The sequence below is a fragment of the Meriones unguiculatus genome, chromosome 16 (assembly GCF_030254825.1).
Source record: "Meriones unguiculatus strain TT.TT164.6M chromosome 16, Bangor_MerUng_6.1, whole genome shotgun sequence".
NCBI lineage: Eukaryota > Metazoa > Chordata > Mammalia > Rodentia > Muridae > Meriones > Meriones unguiculatus.
The window spans coordinates 16,625,219-16,641,156 of NC_083363.1; the positions used below are offsets into that span (position 1 = coordinate 16,625,219).

Genomic DNA, 15,938 nt, shown 5'->3' on the forward strand with positions numbered 1-15,938 from the left:
TAATCCCAAGAGTGGGATATGGGACTGCCTTAGTTTGTCCACAGCTGATAATTGCCTCATATGGCACAGAGAGAGGCACGGTCTTTGCCAGCTGCAGTTAGTATAAACATGAGAGCTGAGAGAGGGAGAGGGAGACAGAGACAGAGACAGAGACAGAGAGCACATGCAGCAGCTTGGAGGAGATGAATGCAGAGAACACTCAAGAGAATGCTTTAGTTTTGCTCTGGAGAAAGACCACCGCTTGCTGCATTTGCTGGTTACCTGGACTGCTGAATATCCTGATGACTGAGATGGGCATTGCCCCCCAAAAGAACCTGATGACCGTAGACAGCTGGAAGAAGAAAAGAGGTTCCCCTTTCTCTTCCAACCTTCTTTTCTACCCAGGGTTGGGGGCTTGGAAGGGAGGTAGAGGCTTTAGGAACCCCAAATAAAACAGAGTTTTAAAACAGCGCCAACAGATAGCTTTTCAAAAGCTGTTAAAATACACACAAAAATTTTACTCAACACACAAAACCAGAGGCATTTTTTTTATAGCTAAAGAATTTTATTGGCTTTTTTTTTTTTTTTTTTTTGTGAAATAAAAAACATGAAACAAACCACCACGGTTAAAGGCTAATCAGTGTCAACCAAATGAACCAGCCACTTGGTTTCAGCAGCTGTGAAGAACATGAGAGGGTATTATTGCTTATGCCCATGTTCATGTATGTGTCTGTCATGTTTTGGCAAGAGTACAATCAGATGGAGCTTTGGTTGTTAAATTCAACTAGGGCTACTCATTGAAAACACAACCTCTAGGATTTTCAGGTGGCTATCTGCCATTGACGTGTATCCTCTCATCCCGGACACCTTCTCCTCTCCTTAGTAATTCGCCCCATTAGCAAAGTTAAGGGGGAGGCTTTCTCAGGCTGGGTCTTCCTAAGCTCTTGTATCTGGTGTGTGGCCATGCCAGAAACAAATGCCTGCTTGTGGTCTACATAGATTTCCAAATGCAAAAGGCATTTGGAGTTTGGACTCAACGGTCTCTTTCCCATCTTCAGAAACAAACAAACAAACAAACAAACTGGAAAATGAAAACAAAAAGAAAAATCAATAGCCCTTAGCATCGGTAAAATAGGTGATCGCCCAACAGGATGAGCCCCCGATGTCCAGCACACAATGTCCCGAGGCAGGCGTGGAGCTATGACTCTCTGATGTATGTGTGTGTGTGTGTGTGTGTGTGTGTGTGTGTGTGTGTGCGCGTACACACGTGCCTGACTGAACGCGTGTACTGTAACATTTTAACCTGCAGGGGGCAATGATGTTGATGCTTCTTGAGAGTTCACCTGCTTTCTGAGTTCTCTTCTAACACTGAACTTCCCGCGGGACATGGGGTCAGAACTACCGCTCAATAGCACCATTCCCTAGGCTCTCGGCATTCAGCTCCTTTCACTGCTGAGAGAAGGCAGGACCCAGCCTCCAGCTCTGGGCTTTCATAGGCTCTGTGGGACTGCCGTAGAAGCAGGTGGTCTGCCTTGGCCTACTTCGGTGGTGACCTAAATTTTCCCTGGGGAAAGTTAAAAGAAAAAAAAAAAAGTATCTCACAAAGTGAAGTTGGCCGCAGGTGCGAGGGCTGAGGTGACTGACCTAGAGCCTTTTCCCCTTCGCTCACCTCTGCCCAGGTTCCTGGAGGGGTTTGCTGGTGGAAAGCACAGCAAGATGGCGGAACACTGAAAGCCACCAGCCCTGACACAGTTATCCAACAGTAGGACTCGACCCTGGAACACTGCTGTAGGTACCCAGGTGTGCCCGTCAGTCTTGCCCTTGAGAGTCCTGGGATTTAATGAGCCCTTCTAATGAGTATAAGGATTATCCCCTTGACATTTTAAACACGGAGTTTATATGGCACAGGTAACCATATAATTACTAGCACTTAAATAGAAGATGGTGTAAATAGGTAATTATACCAATGTTCATCAGAACAAAGATTAAGCACTTCCAGCTTGTACTTTGGGGGGGGGATTTCAGCCCAACCCTTTACCCCACAACAGAAGGAGAACTCTGTAATTAGGAGCAGTGCTCCGTGGTCACGTGGGCCGAGGGACTCACCGGGCAACTTCACGGTCAGTGTGTGGCCTGGGAAATAAAAGTCATTCACCGCACTGTCATTTCAACAAAATGCAAGAGACGGTATAAAAATATTTTTCCAATCTGGAATCTGAAACATGAAAGCCGGGTTTGTTTTTCTTTGTATAAAAAAGAATGAAATAACGGACTAAAGTGTATTAAAGCTTCCTAACGGGTGTGTGTGTGTGTGGGGGGGTGGTGAAGACAGGTGTGGGTTGAAGGAATGCGGAGAGTCAGTCAGCTTTCCTTTTCTGTCCAGGCTCGTTGGTGGCAAGCTTGTGCTTTGATCCTGATGGAGATAAATGCACACAAGTGGAAAAGCCGGTGCCCCAAAACCCTAACCCAGTCGATGGCCGAGGAGACTGGGTTTTACAGTAGAGCTGTCAGCGGTGGAGGTCTTTCCTAGAGGATGACTTTTCCTCTCTCTGCTCTTCAGGCGACAGCTGGGGACGACTGCCAGAAGCACCACTTTCTCCTGGAATGGTGCTTGTTCAGGGCCAGGTCCTCCTTCTCTCGCTCCCTCTTCACGCGTTGGTAGTGATCCTCCTCCTTCAGGTACCACACCGGGGGCCAGCGGTGCCGCTCGAAGTACTCCTGGTTGTCTGGGGGGTGGGGGGGGGAGGGAGGAAGATGCCGTCTCTGATCCCTGCTGCCCGCTGACTGTCCTGGATGCTCCCCATAAACCTCCCCGCACGGCGATGTGGCAGGAGCTATGAGCGGGGTTCTCTGTGCCCGGCCAAACCACTTGATGTTCTCCAGGGTTGAAGTCTGACCCATGGTTGTGTAGCCCTAAACGACGGGTGGGGCCATGCTCTGCAGCAGGGCGCCCTCAACTCCAGCCCCCCTTCCCTACCCCGTTCTCTAAGGAAGACATTCTGCAGAGAGATTCCCTCAACCCCAAATTCTTTAGGTCACGTCCCATGAGTGTGTGACCGCCATATCCTCGAAAGGAACCGGCCATACCTTGCCCACTGGGTCCGGCCCCTCCCAAAGGCTGAGAGAGGGCAAGGGGTGGATGGCAGGGAGCTCGCACGCACACCCTTACCTGCCGACTTAGATTTGATTTCCTTGCGGAACTTGGAGCAGACGCTGTTGTAGTTGGTGCAGATGTGGTGTAGACACCAGGCGGCCAGCTGGTTGGCATTGTGAAACTGTGGGGAAGGGGCCAGAGCGGGGTCAGGCTCCGTTTGCTCGAGCCAGGCAAGGGGTCGGTGGCATGGCTCAGCAGGCCCAGGTGCTTGCCGCCAAGCCTGGTAACTGGGTTTGATCTCCACGACCCTGCTGAGGAAGGAGGGGCCCGACCCCTGCAATTCATCTGACCTTCAAAGGCATGACGTGACCCGCGCACGCACGCACGCACGCACGCACGTACGTAGGAGAACTGAACTTGCGCAGGCAATGAATGTTACAAAATTAAAAAAAAAAAGAAAAGTCTACGAAGAAATAAGAAGCATTGTAGGGGTGGGAAAGGGAGTGAAGAGACATAAAAGGCCTGTGGGACTAACATGCGAAAGCTCTTGTCTGACCTCAGCGTTTTGACTTTGACCGCGGCTCTGCTGTCTGCCAAGTACAGTGTTCATGTGTCCTCCCTTGCTGCCTCCTGAGATAGATGGTCCCCAGAATAAACACCGTATCACAGCGAGGGTTTAAAGTATGCCTGGCTCTCCTGCCCTGCCCTCCGCCTGGCCCTCCTGTGGGATGTGACCATGCGTGCCCTCTGGAAGGTAGCAGGCAGCAGCAGATGGACCGATGTCATCTCTGTTTAAGGAGCCTTAGCAATGGAATACTCCGTGTCACATGTCAGCGCTCAGCTTGCTGGGGCCGAAGATGGAAAGAGGAGAAGGCAGTGTGCCGCAGCTGTCCTGGCCCTGCCCTCTGGTTGTTTAAGAGCAGGGGCATGGGTGAGGTGGGGGAATCTGGATGCCCCAGCCAGCTTTTCTGAGCCTGTGGAGGTGGTAGCTGAGGTCCCCAAACCAGATAGTCCACTCCTCCCCCATATCTCCTCTGAGCTGGCAGGACACCCTTGTCCTTCTTCACTCATCCTGGGAGCTTCTTTGGCTAAAGGAGGAACCTGGGAATGACAGCATGATTCTTCTGAGGCTCCTCTCTTCATCCCTTAAAAGCCACTCCAGAGAGACAGAACCCACAACCCCAGTCATGGAGATGATTGGAGGCGGGTCCTTCTGGCTTTCCTGCATGTCCAGTTTGGCTCTGAATGTACAATTGGAGCAGTGTGGTCCTGTGTGGCGGGGGCCTGCACAAGCCCAGAGAACTGGCTGCACGACTCGGACCCCTGCTTTGGGTTCAGTGACTCACTCGGCTTTTGGTGTTCAAGCTAGCCACAGTGGGAGAATTTACACTATGTGAATTAGCAAGGGCTACAGGTCAGGGTTCTACTAACTGTGAAACAACCTCTGGGTCGAAGGCTAATGGATGGACTCATGGACATCATGCTAACTTCCTGCTAGGGATTGTCAGGGCTTAGTAATCGTACCACACAGCCTGCCGTGGGTGTGCAGGCAGGTGGGAAGGAGCCAGGAGGGAGGCCAGCAAAAGGTCACGTCTTTACTTTGCAGTGAATCGTCCAGTGGGGCATTCTCAGTCATTTCAATTTCCTTTATGCAGGATACTTATAGATAGAATGCAGTCATAAATTGGAAAGGGGGGGGATGTCTCCAAGGACTACCAGCTTCAAAGTTTGGACAACCAGCCCTGATGAGGCGTTGGAGTTTCTCCTGCAATGCATTGCTGGCCCTCAACTTTCATCCTCCATTGTATGGGTTTTCAGGTCGGGTTTTGGGAATCTGTGCTCTCCTCTGTTTCTCTCACTTGTCTTTGACAACAGAGAATCTGCAGTTTACATGTGGTTGAGGGTCTTGGGATCACACAACAAATATGTGCCAAGTGTCACGTCAGAAGGAATTGGCTGTTTCAACTCCCAGTCTACCATCTCCCCATAAACCGAGCCATCACCTATGGCCACACTTGGCTGGGCTGAGCAACACCTGCCCTAGTTTACTGTCCTCCTCCTGAGGCCACCATTTAAATTGCCTGACCTAAGACTTAGTTATCACTGTCCTTACTGAGAGAGAACAAAGGAAGCCAAACTCCACGGGCAGAAAGGAAAACACACACACACACACAAACACACACACACAAAACAAAATACCATGAGTTCAGAACTCATTTCTCATCCCATGCCCCCAGAGTGTAAACTACTGTTGATAAGTCTACACTGGGACTAGATCGTCCTATGTACATACTCTGCAATGTTAGAGAACTCCCATCCTTACTTCATGGCTCTTTCTCGAACCTTCTTTCTCCCTTGATTCTTAGTCTATAAGGTTGGGAGGTCATGCCTCGCCATTTTCAGAGGGAATTGGTGAATGGGTGAGGAAACTGAGGAGTTTATCTTTGTGCCTAAAGCCTTAGTTGGGTATTACCTTTCTCTGGCAGAGGTGCGTGTGGGTATGTGTGTACATGTTTTCACACATGCACAGCTGCTTGTGTAGTGGAGTCATGGACTCCGATACTAACAAAACCGATCTGAGGAAACTCCAGAGGAGCTTCAGTAAACTGTTCATTTTGGGGGGAGGGGACTAAAAAGCTTTATGGAATGTTCTAGAAACAGTAGGTTCTTGGCCGAATACTTGTCTGAGAACTCAAGAAGAGAGGCAAAATTTCCCTCTAAGCTGGTGGTTCCCTCACATAACAACCACTGCCTCAGGAGGGTGAGACTGGTATGGGGGGGGAGGGGTCCTTGTTCTTTCAGATGCAGTCTGGCAGGTTGAATGCTGACTGACATATAAAACTCTCTGGTCTTCTCTGCATACAGGCACACCACTGTGGCATCTGTAATTGGACAGGTGTGATAGTGGGATGATTTTTTTCCCCCAGTGTTAAAGTGAGCTCACGGGACACACACCCAGCATGGAAGGTAAGACCTACCTGTGCCAATTCCAGGTAAGAGAGAACTTCACCATCGATGCCCACTCCACTCACAGCAGCCTTGGTGAGCTCCTGGACAGCATGCTGCTCTGGGAGAGAGAGGGCAGGACAGGGTTAGACTGCCCGCCCCAAGCCACACACCCAGCCTGGAGGAGCTGATCCGTGACCTCATGAAAAAGAGAGGGGATGGTGGACACTGTTCTGGGCAGACACTGGCAATGAACCCTATGTTGATTGCAATGGGTGTTCCATTAGTCTCCAACCAAGGAAAGTGGTTCTCTGCATGTGGTCACATGTCAGATAGTTACATTATGATTCATAACGGTATCAAGAATTACAGTTACAAAGTATCGACAAAATAATTTTATGCTTGGAGGGGGTGTTTCTCCATGACATGAACTGTGTTAAAGGGTCACAGCATTGAGGAAAATTGAGAACCATTGAGACCCACAGTACGGACAGAACAGCCTTATACCGAAAGGGGCGCCATCAGGGGTATGCATCGTTAGAGAGACATATGTCCTCCTGGCTGGTTTCAAAGTCCCAAAGGACAGAAAACTGGTCTTTCTGGGGGCTGAGGCAGCTGATGGCTTTAGGCTGAAGTGGATCTCATTTTCTACCCGAGTCTTCCTATTCTTTAGGAGAACTTCCCTGTTCACCTCAGAGTCCATAAATGGAGCAGCCAGGCCGGAGGGAAGCGAGCCTGGCTGGGCACTGGGGAGCCCAAGGTCCTACTGTCATTGTGGTTGCTGTGATAAAGCACCCTGACCAAGAGCATCTTAAGGAAGAAAGGGTTTATTTGGCTTACAACCCCAAATTACGCTCCGTCATTTCAGAGAGGCCATACCAGAGTGCGAGCAGCCCATCGTATCGCGTGCTGTTGCGAAGAGAATGGACTTTGAATATTATCTGTAAGCTCTCTGGTAAATGGGTGGTGGGGGGCCGGGAGGTAACTCAGTCAAAACTGTGGCCATGAAAGCATGAGGATCAGAACTTGGATCTCCAGGACCCTTGCAGGAGCTAGGCTGTGCAGCGGCGACCTATAATCTGAGCCATGGGAGCCAGAGACAGGGATCCCTGGGGGCAAGCTGGCTAGCTAGACTGGCCAGACCAGAACTGGTGAGCTCCAGGTTCAGCGAGAGACCCTACCTTAATAAGTAAAGTGGGAGAATGAAAATGGGAGGAAGGTATCTGACATCAACTTTGGGCCTCCACATACGTGAGAACACCTGTGTATGAGCACCCACATACAGGTGTGGTCACACATGTGCACACATGCAGGCGTGCTGTGCATACATACATGGCATACATGCAAAAAGCATAGAAGAACTGGTCAGGTTTTGGGGGCAGGACTGACTTCAATCTTGAGAGCAATTCTACTGTGGGAAAATCAGCATCACACAGAATCCTCATGCTACCCAGTGACCTTCTGTGGAAAGAAGGGTCAGTGATCAAGCCAAATGCCACTGTCACCTGGTCAAGCAAAAGCTGCCTCAGCTACTGTGACGTCTAGTCCACCACCTTGATCAGCTCCATATGCCAGGACCCAGGCACGAGCTCGTGCTGTGGTTAGAGGCCAAGAGGGCGGCTTGGTTTTATTTATTTTTATTTTTATTTTAAGCTTTGTTTTTATGGCTAAAGTTTCTCCATTTTCTAGAGGTAATGCTGTTCCATACTGAGCCGACTATAGCTTGGTGTAAACATGATTTCAGTATCCACTGAGATTCCAAACATTTCATGCTGAAGTGGCCTGGGGCTGACGCTGCGCTGTGTCTGAGGACTGCTTCCACTGTCCAGGCATGCCCGCCCCTTACCTGGCTCTGTGTTCTTGAGCCCACACACTTGTCTGCACAAGCTGATGCTTTCTTTGATACAGCCTTCCTCAGCCAGGACTACTTAGAACTGAACTTCCCAGAGAAGTTCCCTAAGTATGCTAATGGTTGACCGCAACAGTCAACTTGACAGGATCTAGAATTGCCATGGAAACACACCTCTGGGTGTGTCTGTGAGGATGGTTTTGGGAGGCTTGGCCACTGTATGAAGACCCACCCCCAGGGCGGTCTCTGTGCCTCAGCCTGTGTGAAAAGGAGGAAAACAAGTAGCAGATCCCCAGCTCTCTGCTTCCCGGATGTAGATGTCACGTGACCAGCTGCCTCCTACCCCTGCTGCCGTGCCTGCCCTGCCATGATGGACTGTGCCCTTGAGTCCCGGACATAAGGACCCCTTCCTGCTTTGGGTTGTGTCAGGTATTTGTCACAGTGATGAGAAAGGTGACTAAAGCAGCAACATTTTTCAAAATTTATTGAAGTCTCCAGTCTCTGAGCAGAGCTTGAAATATGCCGCAAAGATGGTCTGAACCAGTTTGGTTCTCACCCTTCCTAACACTGTGACCCTTTAATACAGCTCCTCATGTGGTGACCACCCCCAACCATAACGTTGTTTTTGTTGCTACTTATGACTGTCATTTTGCAAATGTCAGGTATTGTAATATAAATATTTTTGGAGACATAGGTTGGCCAAAGGAGCCCGGACCCACAGGTTGGAAAGGTATGTTGGAAAGGTATGTGGATTAGTCCCAGCAGGATTCTATAAGATCGCACAAGACAGCTGGAGAAACTTCACACAGGAGCTTTCTTAGGGTCACTTAAAAAAATCTTTCATGTAGAAATCAACTCCATGTTATCAGTGTCAGATTTAATCTTTATTATAAAAACACTACTATGCTGACACAGAACACAGACCAGACCGGGTTCAACATACTTGGTTCCAGTTTCTTTTGTCTATTAAAACAAAAGCAAAAACAAAACAAAACAAAACAAAAAGCCCATGAGCAGGGCATGGTGGTGCACACCTGTAATCCCAGAACTTGGAGGGACAGAGGCAGGTGAATCTCTGTGATTTCAAGGCCAGCCCGATCTATAGGAAACCCTGTCTCAAAAAATAAAAAAATAAAACCAAACCAAACCAAAAACAAAACAAAACAAAACAAAACAAAACAAAAAAAAAAACCCAAACAAACAAAAAACAAAACCCTGAAAACAAACAAATTTATCCTTAAAGGACAACTCCTTTCATAACCTATGGGTAGCTGTTTGGATAGGAACTCACATTTCTGAAAAGGGAACTCCCACCGCAGCTAGCTGGGATTAATGGTTGGAAAGCAGTACACTCATTTGGATCCATGACTTCAGTATACTGGGGAAAAGTTTTTTTTTCTTTTTTTTTTTTCTAATTGTGATGTTTCGATTTATTTCTTTTAAATTTGGGAAGAAACATGAAGAGAACTTGATTTCTAGGTAACTTGTGTGCAGGAGGGCAGAGAAATAAATGTTTTCTCTAACGTCACTGCTAGGAGGTACAGTATATATCGAATGGGTTGGCTTGTCCTCTTTCTATTGGCTCGGTTAGTCAGCTGGTTTTTACTGAATGTCTAATGGGCACAGATGGTTCTCCCAGTGCAGGGGGAAGGCCAGTCTAACAGTGTGCCTCTAGGAACCAGGGATCAAGCAAGTATAGGAATAAATGCCCAGATGCCTAACTGATGTCTCTGGGGAAGGGAGCAGAAGATTTAGCATTTTAAAGTCAGGGATTTAAATGCATATATTCCACCCAGACTTCCTCCAGTTTACCCACTGAACAAATCTAGAAGTTACGGAAAAGGCTTCTGAAGTTAAGCCAGACCTCCCCCACTCCCCCGGAACGAGCCTGACAATGTCAGAACATTTTCAAAAATAGCTCCAAGAAAATGAAAAACTTCTGAAAACCAAGTACAGGGTGCATGCTGTGTGCCAGCCGGTATTCTACGGGCTTCACATATTTCTTCCTGGTCAACCTTCACCTCTTGGTGGCAGCTAATGTACCCCATTTTAAAGAGGGAGAAGGCCGAGATCCCGAGCTCAGGTCCTACAAAGGACAAATCACCTGGCTGGGAAGCAAAGGGGGCCGGGGGTGGGGTGGGGCGGGGAACCGTGTCTGGATCCTCTATTCTCTGCTGTCCTGTAGATGTTCCTCCCTCAAAGGCTACGCCTGTGCAGAAGCCTTGCCAGGGAGTACTGTTGACCCACTAGCTTGATTTCAAAGTTTGTGGTCCGAAGAAGACTCCATTTTACCTCCAAAGCCAGGTGCCCATCACCGTACACTGTTTTCATTGCCTGGCAAGGCCTACCACAGAGGGACTTAGGAGCTAACTGTTGCATCCAGTTAGGCTGATTGACAGATGGGGATGGCTTCGCCGAGCCCTCATCCCCCTCCCCCAGCCCCCACACTGTTCTGTTTGGAGACATGCGGATCAGGCTCCGATGCTTGGAAATCTTATTTCTGCCTAAGTGTCGTGACGATCAGCGGGGGCTCTCGGACACACAGAGTCACCAGCCTTACCTACGAGGGCAACCAAGTGTGGCAGGCAAAATCTGTTTGCCAAGGCAATTAGCTCCAGGGGGTCCAGGTCCAAGTTGGGCGACAGCTGCTTGGTGTAGAGGTATTCCAGCACCGCCTGCATCGACAGCTTGTTTATGTTTGGGAGGTGCACCTGCGGTAGATACAGAGGTAGAGGGCTCAGTGCTGCTGCGGGAAGCGGACACTGGTATGGCAAATGGGGCGACTGCATGGGCTCCTGAACATCCCAACCACGTGACCCGGCGTTCGACAATTACAGGTATTGCCCCGAGGCTGTGCAGAGGGGGCCTTCGGTATTTATGGCTGTAAATGTTAACGGTTTGATTTGTAGGCGACAAAAGAGTATTGCTGCCTGACAAGAGCCCCGTATGGCGTTCTTTTAAGAAATGGCTAGTTGGGCACATAAATCAGACAAATGGGTCGTAAATGCGGTATGACCTTGTGGGCCCTCCCTGCCAAGAACCTGAAGGCGCTTTGTTGTGGAGAGAGAAGGCTTCTGGCAATGTGACAGATATGGGGGCTGGCTGGCCACACTGCTGCAGACATGTCAGGTGGCCAAACACAGGCAGAATGGCCACGCCAGCTGCCACGGTGATACGCTGCGTTCCGACGACCCATCAGCATCTCCAAGGACCGTATCTATACATTAGTATTTTCTCCTATGACCACATGGACCCGGAACTATAGATATATCATCGGGTCTCAGCAGGCTCAGAGTAGCCAAAGGGCTCCTGGCTGTGTGTCTGGAGACACTGTTTCAGTTGGGTCTGGGCCATGATCCCCTGCAGGATGCCCACTGCCTCTGTCCTGAGTGTCTAGAGATGTTGTACAACATGTTATACTAAGGAGCTAGGAATGACTGGAGGCCGTAGTCCTAGAAGGGGGAGGGCAGACACAGATCACTGGGGATACACAGTCGATTTCAGATCTTCACTGATTCCGTGTACTGGTTTGAATGAAAATAGTCCACATAGGCCCATAAGCAGTGGCACTATCAGGGGTGTGGCCTTGTTGGAGGAAGTGGGTCACAGGGGGTGGGGCTTGGAGATTCAGAAGCTCAAGCTGGGCCCAACATGACTCTCTGTTCCTGCTGCCTAAGGATCCAGAAGTAGAACTCTGGGTTACCTCACCAGCGCCATGTCTGCCTGCGTGCAGTCAAGCTTCCCTACCATGACGATAACTGACTAAATCTTTGAACTGTAAGCCAGCCCCAAGTAAATGTTTTCCTTTATAAGAGTTGCCAAGGTCATAGTGTCTCATCACAGTAATAGAACCCTAACTAAGCCGCTCTGCAAGGTGGGGACAGACAAGCTATAGAATGGTGCCCTTGCTTTTCTGACGGGGATGAGACTTTAATAGAAGCCTCTGTGCACAGCTTGACACACACCCCATCTTATATTTTCCTTCCGTATGTCCCAGGAAGAAGAGACTATTAATTTTCTTATTTTACAAACAAGGTCATAGCAGTCAAGGAGGCTGAGTTTCACGTCCAAGGTTGGAAGGTTAGCCAGCAGTGACTAGGATTTAAGCCTGAGGAGTGCAATTCTGAAGTTCAAGGGCTGAAATGCTGTGTAGACCAGCAGTCTCCTTATGGCAACACTTTGGGTTGCAGTCATAAGGCCTCTGATAAATAGTTCTGCTAACTAGAGTTCTAATTTCAAAGAATGAACCATTATAGACTTCTTAACTGTAACAGTTAACAAGTCAGAATACAGCATGTGAAATACATCCTCGAAGATAAATATATCTTCATATATAAAAATCTTTACATATATATATATACATATATCTTTATGTATATATATATATTATGTATGGTTCCAGCTCTCTCTCTATATGATCATATCTGTGCCATAGGACTAGCCACTTCTTATACAAACACATATAAAAAGGGGTTGCTAAATGGAGGTATGCAGTGTGTTTTGAGGAGACAGAGTAACAGTGTGTGAGCTGGCCCAGAGGCATGACAAGACATGGTCCATGGGCGCACTGATAAGCAGTGTGTGACCCTCAGTAAGTCACCCACTCTCTCTGACCCTCAGGCTTGCCATCCATGACTCAGGAAGAACGTAGAACGCATGCCAAAGTTCCTTCTTCACAGAGGCGGGGTTTTGAAAGCTCTCTGATTGCCTATGCCGTGTTTGCTAGCACTGCTTTCCACAAAGGCTAAGAGGCTATTGGAAGTACAGATGTGACAAGGGACATCCTAAGTGGTAAGGAGACATTTCTGGGGACAGGAGACAAGAGGCCTGCTCTGGTCTGGTCCCCAGCAGTCTTTAGAGTGCTCTGATGTGTGTAATCACCAGACGCCAGCTGCTTCCCTTTCGCTAATATGACGTCAACACCTTTGAAGTGATGACTCATTTTGGCAGGTCATCTTAGGGAACCTAGGGCTAATCAACAAATGGGAAACACACAATACTTTCATAACATGCATTTCCCCCCTCACTGGTAATCGCTTAAACAAAACAAGTCCTGTTTCTGTGATCTCCGCACTTCTGATCAACCATGCAACAATAGGGAGGTCTACTTATGTCCCTTAAAAATAACTCAAGTGCAGAGCCACAAGAGACGGAATGCCAAGGTCACATCCTGCCTACTCAAGGCGACTCCAAACACTGGAGTGACCAGAACCAAGAGACTGCCACCTTCCTCCATGCCCTGTATTGTTGGTTTAACGATGTCATTGTGAAGATTAGTGCAGACTGTTAGGGTTATAATTAGAGCCATTCTCACATAGCGTGAACAAGTATTCCAGAGCTAGCCCACCACTACTGTAACCCAGCATGCCTCTGAAGCCAATTGCTTGCTGGGTATCTCAGTGGGAAAGAATGAGGCTTTCTGCTACATTAAAAGTAATGAAGGGAAAAAGTAAAATAGAGATGGCTTCTTCCATATTAAATGATAAATGTTAAAGCAACATTCATTTCTCACTGTCCTCTTTTCTAGACATGTGTATCAAGGTCTTTGTGCCCTGAAAAAAAAATGGGCTGAATTTCTGGAGGTAAGTCAGAGTTTCCCAAGACAAAACGGGCTTAAAAGATGACCTAGAAGGGCTGGAAGATGGCTCAGCAATCAAGGGCACTAGCTGCTCTCACAGAGGACTGGCGTTCGATTGCCAGCACCCACACAATGGCCGACACCCATCTGTAACTCCAGTTCTAGGGGATCTGACATCCTCTTCTGACCTTCCTGGCCACTGCACGCATATGGTGCATAGACATCATACATAGGTAAAACACCCGTATAAAAAAGAAGTAAAATAAATCGTAAAGGAAAAAACAAAACAAAACAAAAAAACAAACCAGCTTTATAAAGGTGACCTAATTCCCCAGAATAAGGATGGAGCTAAGTCCTTCCTGGACAAGTTACTGAGCATCTCACAAGGCTCAGTTCTCTCCATCTGTGGCCACCACCACCACCACCTCCCTGTCTTAGATTACAAGATGGGTTGGCAGCTTCCCAATCTAGAGCTGTTACAGGACAAGCTTCCTTATCCCTGGTGAGAGAACTTAATGGTAGTGACGTTTGCACATGGGCATTGAATATACTCCAGGCATATCACACACACACACACACACACACACACACACACACACACACACACACATACTTCCATGCTTTGCCTTCCCTGTAGTTCTCATTCAATAGATGAGGAAGAAGGTTCAGAGAAGGCTGGCCACCGGCCCCGGGGCATAGTCACACTGAGAGCAAAGCTCTCACGATCACCTCTTATGGTCTCTCTTAGAAATAGAGGAAAGGGACAGAGAATGGAAATGTCAGCAGCGGATGGCATTGTCAGGGATCGTGGGATTTGGGTGACTTGGTTTGTGGTCTTCCCCTCCCTCCCCCTGTTGGCTACAATCTTTGCCTGTATTAGTTTTATTCCATCCTCAGAGGGGGTGTGTGTGGCTAGGACTAACCCTCCCCAAACCCTTCCAGGGAGTGGGTTGGTCACCATGCCAGGCATGCGTCTGCTCACACGGGTGCTGTTAAGGTTTGTTTTGGTCACCTCCATTGCACATGTTAATCTGGAGAGATTAGAGTCTCTTCTGTGAAGGGATAAAGGGGATTAGCACCCCTCCCCTTGGGTCAGCGCTGAGACTTGCTCTTGCCTGGGGTCTTGACCTTGATTATCAGGCTCCAACTCCCATAACAGCAGTCTCAGCTGGTGGGGCTAGAAAGAGAAGGGGCCTGCACCAGACAGTGCCAGTCACCTGAGGTCAGACAGAGGGGGAGCTACCCCAGTCTGGGCATTGCCCTGTAAGAGGGCAAGGCTCCAGTCAGCATCGGTGCCAACCAAGACTATCACTACTAACATGGACCAAATGGTCAGGAATTACATAGAAAACGCAGATGCTCATGCCTCGTGGCCACATCTGGATACTGAGTGCTTTAGTGTGTGTGTGTGTGGGGCTGTGGGGGGGCGGACTCAGAATGCAGAAGTCACTTGTTCCAGGACCAGGGCATCCAGCTTGGGGGTGAAGAGTTTTGAGTCACGGGGCCCTTTCCTGCGCAGCTTCCACACACACCGAGAAGCCTTAGTTTAAGGCTCTCATACCTTTGAGCACACGGTAAATCGAGGGCCTTCCTGGTTTCCTAAGGATGCCAGAAGAGGCAGTTGGGCTATTTCTGAAGTCTTCACCCCAAAGGGCAGGGCTCTCTTCTGGGTTCTGATTAAGCAGCAGCTGTGGTTAGTTCTGGAAGCAGGAGGATGGCCCAGTGACCTTCTCGGCCTCAGCCATTCCTGGCTTGTGAGTCTAGGATTCTGTTTCCCTGCTTGGAGACTGCAGGCTCCCGGGGCACCAGGGGAGTCCTCTGTGTGCCCCTGGGGGGCAGCCCTTTTGAAAAGTTAGCCTTTGTTTTCAGTATTTCTTTTGAAAGTTGGGAGAGATGCTGAGATAAGCATCCTAGCCCTTAAGGACAACAAACTTGATGGGGTGTCCCCGTGTTATTTTTTTAGAAAAATAAAAAAATAAAAAAGATGTTAAGGAATATTGCAAAACTCAACAGAACTGCTTGCTCCCCTATACTTTGTTAGAAACGCTTGAATGGATTTTTTTTTCCCCAGCAGTGTTTGTAGAAGGATAATGACAGTGGTTTTTGAGAAACTGCCTGAGATACTCTAAAAAGATCTTTCTTTTGGAGGGTAGGACCTATCTGCTTCTGCTGGACCCGTGCACTTTCAAAAGTGTGTCCAGAGCAGTGAATACTCACTCAACTCTTGCTTACACACACACACACACACACACACACACACACACACACACACACTCCTAGCTCCCCCAGCAAGCTGGAAAGCTCAGGGCTGAGTCTTCAATGCCCAGGCTCACAGCTGGATCTCAGGGATCACTAAATACATTCATCAGGTTTGGTTGGGGAAGGTCTCCTATCTAGTTAAGGACAGTGCTGGCCCTCCATTGACTAAGGATTTATTTATTTATTTATTTATTGTACTTGATTTTGATAATACCCTTCCTGTGACGTTTGTT

At 48.5% G+C, this 15,938-nt stretch overlaps 1 protein-coding gene across 7 annotated transcripts in view; it reads right to left on the minus strand.

Annotated features, from left to right (window-relative positions):
* Positions 1 to 522: 522 nt before the first annotated feature.
* The window catches only part of Rhobtb1 (Rho related BTB domain containing 1), a 109,120-nt gene continuing 93,704 nt past the window's right edge, over positions 523 to 15,938 (minus strand). For all 7 annotated transcript variants that reach the window (XM_021648543.2, XM_021648545.2, XM_021648547.2 and 4 more), the window contains 4 exons: positions 10,429 to 10,579; positions 6,052 to 6,140; positions 3,149 to 3,254; positions 523 to 2,705 (listed from right to left, as the gene is read on the minus strand). In XM_021648543.2, coding sequence (XP_021504218.1) covers positions 2,536 to 2,705; positions 3,149 to 3,254; positions 6,052 to 6,140; positions 10,429 to 10,579 — 516 coding nt within the window. In that variant the 3' untranslated portion in view covers positions 523 to 2,535. The remainder of the gene's footprint in view (positions 2,706 to 3,148; positions 3,255 to 6,051; positions 6,141 to 10,428; positions 10,580 to 15,938) is intronic.